This window comes from Pseudozyma flocculosa (genome assembly GCF_000417875.1).
Source record: "Pseudozyma flocculosa PF-1 unplaced genomic scaffold scaffold00005, whole genome shotgun sequence".
Taxonomy (NCBI): domain Eukaryota; kingdom Fungi; phylum Basidiomycota; class Ustilaginomycetes; order Ustilaginales; family Ustilaginaceae; genus Pseudozyma; species Pseudozyma flocculosa.
Genome location: NW_006920873.1, coordinates 180,410 through 186,614, shown reverse-complemented (window position 1 = coordinate 186,614; position 6,205 = coordinate 180,410). Strand labels below are relative to the sequence as shown.

Here is a 6,205-nt window from a genome sequence, read left to right as displayed (position 1 = left end):
ACGACGGGCCCCGGCCGTACCGAACGTACGACCCGACCCAAACTACCCAACCGACGGAAAACTCGAACGCCACCCGCCCCCCCCCCCCCCCCGGCCCGCCAGAGCCAAGCCCGCCAGCCAACAGGAAGGGACAAAGCGGTGCCCACGTGCGCACAGGCCCAGCCTCGAACGCCGTCCGCCCGTCGAGCGCGGCTAGCAGAAGAGAGGGCGCAAGGCCCGCCTGTCGTCGTCGCCGCCTCCTCTTTTCTCCGCAACGACGGCGGTGCCTTCCGACTGACCCTCTGAGCGGCATGGCCCGATGTCGCCCTAGCCTAGGGTGCTTACCGGGCGCAGAGACGGAAGGGCCGGCTGTTGATGGGCGGGCGGGCGCCTTGGGGCTTTGCCGCGAGAAAGGGCGACCATACCTACGGCGCGCAGACGAGCTGAGCTGCCAAAAGGGCCCGCCACCAGAACGCTCGGACACACACCCATGCGTGCAGGTAAGCAAGGCTGCCAAGTCGTCGTTGTCGTCGTTGTCGACGAGCGGGCAAAGGGCGACTAGGATGGCTCCCCAATCAACAGGATAGGTGAAGCGATGATGACCCTTGGCGCGGGTGGTATGAGAGAGAAAGGTGCTCGACGGACCACGCCGAGACCAAGCAAGGCCACTTGGTGGTGGTGGTGGTGGTGGCGGCGGGGGTCCAACATCGGATGCCTTCCGGTCTGCCTCTCTCTGGCTCTGCGTCTGGCCGTCGCTGCCGCTGTGCTGGCGAAAAGTGGAGCGGAGAGTGAGGGACGGCCTGGCCTGGCCTGGCTCGATCGCGTCGACGCCCGCAGGTGGAGCAACCAGCCAGCCAGAGAGGCGGGCAGCCGTCCGAAAGGGCTGTTGCTGCTGGCATGGGCGAGCGCCTGCCAGAGCGAGGGTCCCTCGCCAGAGAAAAGCCGAGAACAGAGACGCGGCGGACGGGCGGACAGCGCGCAGAGGCCATGCCATCCGCGCCTCGCTCAGGAGGCCGGCCGGCCCAGGCCAAGCTGGCACGCCGCCGTGTGTTGGGGGCCCTGGCCTGCCTGCCGCCCTCTGCGCTTGCTTTTTGGTCAGGCAGGCGGCCGAGCGCAGACAGAGAACCCTAGCCTAGCCTGCCCAGGCCTGGCCGCTGCCGGTCCGGCAACCATCACCACCATCATCGCCACCATCACCACCATCACCACCAACACCCTCCCACCACACTGCCGCACCTCGATAGCGCTTGCCATCTCGCTACTCTGATCCAGCGCCACCGTTCGCCACATCCGCGCGCGCTCTCTCCAGACCGCACCGACGTCGACGTCTGGACCTTGCCAGCTTGGCTATCTCCGGATTCCGCACCACCGGGTGGCGTACGCTCCCTCCGCTCTACCATCGTTCGAGCGAGCAAGCACGGCTATCTCAGAGGCTCCCCGAGGGAAGCGCTGTTCACCGCCTGCTGCGCTCTGCGACCCGTCGGCCCCACACCCTTCAGCATCCGTGCCGCTTCGGAGCTGACGCCACCGGCACCGACCCTCGAGTAGACGCTGATCCGGTCGGCACAAAGCACACGCTCGTCCGAAGTCTTTGCCGCATCCAGACGGTCCAAGGCCTCTTCAAGCGGCCCCCATCGTACCGAGCAGCCGTACCGCTAGCCTCTCCCCGCTCGACCACGACCACCCGCAGCACGATCCGTTCACCATGGAGGCGATCCTCGACTTTAACCAGGACCTCGACATCGGTCTCCTCGACCGTGTCGTCGCGGCCATGTACACCGGCGCCGGCTCGGACGTGAGTCGCCCGTCGAGCGTTGGGCTTGCCCTTGTCACTCCAGTCGCACAGGCACAGTTCGCTGACCCGTGCTCCCCTTCTGCCCCTCGATCCCTCTTGCTCTACCTCTCCCCGCCCCGCCGCAATCAGCAAAAGATGGCGCAGCAGACCCTGGCCCAGTTCCAGGAGCACCCCGATGCCTGGCAGAGGGTGCCTGCCATCCTGCAGCAGAGCAGCAGCCCACAGACAAAGGTGAGTGCCCCGGCCTCGGCTCGCCCCCCGAATCGCGGTGCGCGCCTTGCTGACCTCCGTCGCGCCACCGCCTCGCCTTCAACCGCCCCGCCAACCCCGTCCCTCAGTACATCGCGCTGCAGATCCTCGACAAGCTGATCACCACGAGGTGGAAGGTGCTGCCCGAGGACCAGCAGCAGGGCATCCGCAACTTTATCGTCGAGATGATCCTGCAGCAGTCGTCGGACGAGGCCAACCTGAAGCGCGAAAAGACCTACATCGGCAAGCTCGACACGACGCTCATCCAGATCCTCAAGCAGGAGTGGCCGCACAACTGGCCCTCGTTCATCCCCGAGATTGTGTCGTCGTCCAAGGGCTCGCTGTCGATCTGCGAGAACAACATGGCCATCCTCCGCCTGCTGTCCGAGGAGATCTTTGACTACTCGGCCGAGCAGATGACGACGTCCAAGACCAAGAGCCTCAAGAACCAGATGTGCGGCGAGTTCGGCGAGGTCTTCACGCTGTGCTCCGAGGTGCTCGAAAAGGCGCAGAAGCCGAGCCTGATCAAGGCAACGCTCGAGACGATGCTGCGCTTCCTCAACTGGATCCCGCTGGGCTACATCTTCGAGACCAACGTCATCGACAGCCTCATCAGCCGCTTCCTCGAGGTGCCCCAGTTCCGCAACGTCACGCTCAAGTGCCTTTCGGAGATTGCCAACCTCAACGTCGGGCCCGAGTACGACGCCAAGTTTGTCGTCCTCTTCAACATGGTCATGACGTCGGTCAACCGCATGATCCCGCCCTCGACCAACATCGCCGCCGCCTACGAGACGAGCTCCGACGCCGAGCAGGAGCTCATCCTCAACCTCGCCCTCTTCCTGTCCAACTTCCTCACCACCCATCTCAGGCTCGTCGAGAACGACGAGAACCGCGACGTGCTGCTCAACGCCCACCTCTACCTGATCAAGGTGTCGCAGGTGCCGGAGCGCGAGGTGTTCAAGATCTGCCTCGAGTACTGGTCCAAGCTGGTCAGCGAGCTGTACGAGGAGCTGCAGGCGCTGCCCATCACCGAGATGAACCCCATCCTCGGCCTCAACCTCGGCGGGCCCGGTGGTGCCGGCGGGGCGGGCAACGGGCTGGCGCCGTCGCCCGCGACCCAGGCGGCCAATCTGCGCAAGAACACCTACGCCGACATCCTCTCGAACCTGCGGCTGGTCATGATCGAGCGCATGGTCAAGCCCGAGGAGGTGCTCATCGTCGAGAACGACGAGGGCGAGATCGTGCGCGAGTTTATGAAGGAGAGCGACACCATCGTGCTGTACAAGAGCATGCGCGAGGTGCTCGTCTACCTCACCCACCTCGACGTCCTCGACACGGAAAACATCATGACCGAGAAGCTGGCCAAGCAGGTCGACGGCTCCGAGTGGTCGTGGGCCAACCTCAACACGCTCTGCTGGGCCATCGGCTCGATCTCGGGCGCCATGAACGAGGAGACCGAGAAGCGCTTCCTCGTCACCGTCATCAAGGACCTGCTCGGCCTGTGCGAGATGAAGCGCGGCAAGGACAACAAGGCGGTCGTCGCCTCCAACATCATGTACATCGTCGGCCAGTACCCGCGCTTCCTCAAGGCGCACTGGAAGTTCCTCAAGACGGTCGTCAACAAGAACTTCGAGTTTATGCACGAGACCCACGAGGGGGTCCAGGACATGGCGTGCGACACCTTTATCAAGATTGCGCAAAAGTGCCGGCGGCACTTTGTCATGCAGCAGGCTGGCGAGCAGGAGCCCTTCATCGACGAGATCCTGCGCAACCTGCACCGCATCACGCTCGACCTGACGCCGCTCCAGGTGCACACCTTCTACGAGGCCGTCGGCTACATGATTGCGGCGCAGCCCAACCGGCCGACGCAGGAGCGCCTCATCACCAAGCTCATGGAGCTGCCCAATTCGGCTTGGGACAACCTGATGCAGCAGGCGCACAACAACGTCGACGTCCTCGGCAGCCCGGAAAACATCAAGATCCTCTCCAACGTGCTCAAGACCAACGTGTCGGCGTGCACCTCGATCGGCACCTATTTCCTGCCCCAGATCGGCCGCATCTACCTCGACATGCTCGCCCTCTACCGCAGCGTCAGCGGCATCATCAGCTCCAAGGTCGAGGCCGAGGGCCTCATCGCCACCAAGACGCCCATGGTCCGCGGCCTCCGCACCATCAAGAAGGACATCCTCCGCCTCGTCGAGACGTACGTCAAGCGCGCCGAGGACCTCGACGCCGTCAACGTCAACCTGATCCCGTCGCTGCTCGACGCCATCCTGGGCGACTACCACCGCAACGTGCCCGCCGCCCGCGACGCCGAGGTGCTCAACGTCATGGCCACCATCACGTCGCGCCTCCAGGGCCTGCTGACCGACAAGGTGCCGCCCGTCCTCGACGCCGTGTTTGAGCCGACGCTCAACATGATCAACCAGGATTTTGCCGAGTTCCCCGAGCACCGCGTCGGCTTCTTCAAGCTGCTGCGCGCCATCAACCTCTACTGCTTCCCCGCCCTCCTCGAGCTGCCGCCGCCCAAGTTTAAGCTGACGATGGACAGCATCATCTGGGCCATCAAGCACACGATGCGCGACATTGCCGACACGGGCCTCAACATCTGCCTCGAGCTGCTCAACAACATCGCCGGCTCGCCGCTCGAGGTGGCCAACGGCTTCCACCAGCAGTACCTGCTCAACATTATCCAGGACATCTTCTTTGTCCTGACCGACTCGGACCACAAGAGCGGCTTCAAGACGCAGTGCATCCTGCTGGCGCGCATCTTTGAGCTCATCGAGACGGACCGCGTCACCGCGCCCTTGTGGGATCCGGCGACGGTGACGGACCCCAACATGAACAACCGCCTCTTTATCCGGCAGTACACGTCCAACCTGCTGCGCACCGCCTTCCCGCACGTCCAGGCCCAGTACATCGACAGCTTCGTCAACGGCCTCTGCCTCCACTCGAGCGACCTGTCGACGTACAAGGTGCACCTGCGCGACTTCCTCATCACGTCGCGCGAGGTGGCGGGCGCCGGCGCCGACAATGCCGACCTGTTCATCGAGGACAAGGAGGCCGAGGCGCAGCGCAAGGCGGCCGAGCAGCAGGAGGCGGCGGCCAAGGTGCCCGGCATGCTCAAGCCGTCGCAGATCAAGGAGGAGGACGAGGAGCTGTGACTCATCCGCGAGCTCCTCTACTGAGCCGCCGGCGGCCCCGTCCCCGTGCTGCAGTGCCAGCCTGGCGCGCTGCCTTGCCTTCCCCCGGGCTCCCTGCGACGACGACGGTGCCGCCAAGCATCAGTCATGTCGCCGTGCCCTTTCTCTCCTCTCTCTCTGTCTCTTTCTCTCTCTACCTCTCTCTCTCTCAAAATGTAACACCCATCCGCAATCGGCCCTGACGTCTGTCCCGCTGCGATGCCGCTTGGCGTGATTCCTGGAGGGGATGGTGCATGTCGGGCCGGGGTTTGAGACTGTGTGTGGCTTTCCAAGGCGCATGGGTGCGGACTCTGGATTAGGACATTTTGGCGTTGGAAAAGTCGACGTCCGGGTTGGCCGACTGGAGCTTGGCGAGGAGCTAGCGGGGCCGCGGGCGGAGAAGGAGATGCTCAGATTGCGTTGCGATGATCGACTAGCGGACGGGCGGAGCAGACTCACCTCCTGCTGCTGGAGCTGGTCCGAGGTGGGCTTGCCGAGGGCCTTTTGTCGGTTGTCGAACTGCGACAGTGGGCGGGGCGGCGGGGAGGAAGGGGGTTTGACGGGCAAGTGTGAGCAGGAGGGGCGGCGGCGGCAGCATGCCAGAGAGAGGACGAGAGGTAGGGAGAGAGCAGCAGCAAGAGCAAGAGCGAGTGCCGGGGGCGCGCACGTACCATCATTTTTTCGACCATGGCCCTCGTCTCTCCGTCGAGGTCGCTGAGCTTGGAGTTTGTGGGTACGATTTTGGTCGTGTCGATTTTGGGGTGGTGTGTGACGACGTGGGGCCACCACTCGTTTTTGTTGAGTTTCTCGAGGTGGATCTGTACAAGCGACGAGTCCTCGATGGTCCAGGTGCTGTCCTCTTCCTTGATCTCGCGTGCCAGCTCGCCCTGCCGGGGGGGGGGGGGGGGGGGAGGGAGAGAGAGAGGTGTGTGCGCGCGCGCGACGACGGAGGACGGACGGGACGGGACGGACGGACGACGACGACGACGGCGTACGTACG

At 64.4% G+C, this 6,205-nt stretch overlaps 2 protein-coding genes across 2 annotated transcripts in view; one reads left to right on the top strand and one right to left on the bottom strand.

Annotated features, from left to right (window-relative positions):
- Positions 1–1,684: 1,684 nt before the first annotated feature.
- Positions 1,685–5,187, top strand: PFL1_01894 (uncharacterized protein; the record flags this gene model as incomplete). The annotated part of the gene is made up of 3 exons (XM_007879406.1): positions 1,685–1,774; positions 1,904–2,005; positions 2,113–5,187. 3 exons carry the CDS (start codon positions 1,685–1,687, stop codon positions 5,185–5,187), a joined length of 3,267 nt encoding a protein of 1,088 aa, XP_007877597.1.
- Positions 5,188–5,521: 334 nt separating this feature from the next.
- PFL1_01893 (uncharacterized protein) overlaps positions 5,522–6,205 on the bottom strand; it is a gene marked incomplete at both ends in the record, with an annotated part of 1,135 nt that continues 451 nt past the window's right edge. The window contains 3 exons of the mRNA XM_007879405.1: positions 5,522–5,584; positions 5,665–5,724; positions 5,877–6,092. Of these exons, the coding sequence (XP_007877596.1) occupies positions 5,522–5,584; positions 5,665–5,724; positions 5,877–6,092 (339 nt within the window). The remainder of the gene's footprint in view (positions 5,585–5,664; positions 5,725–5,876; positions 6,093–6,205) is intronic.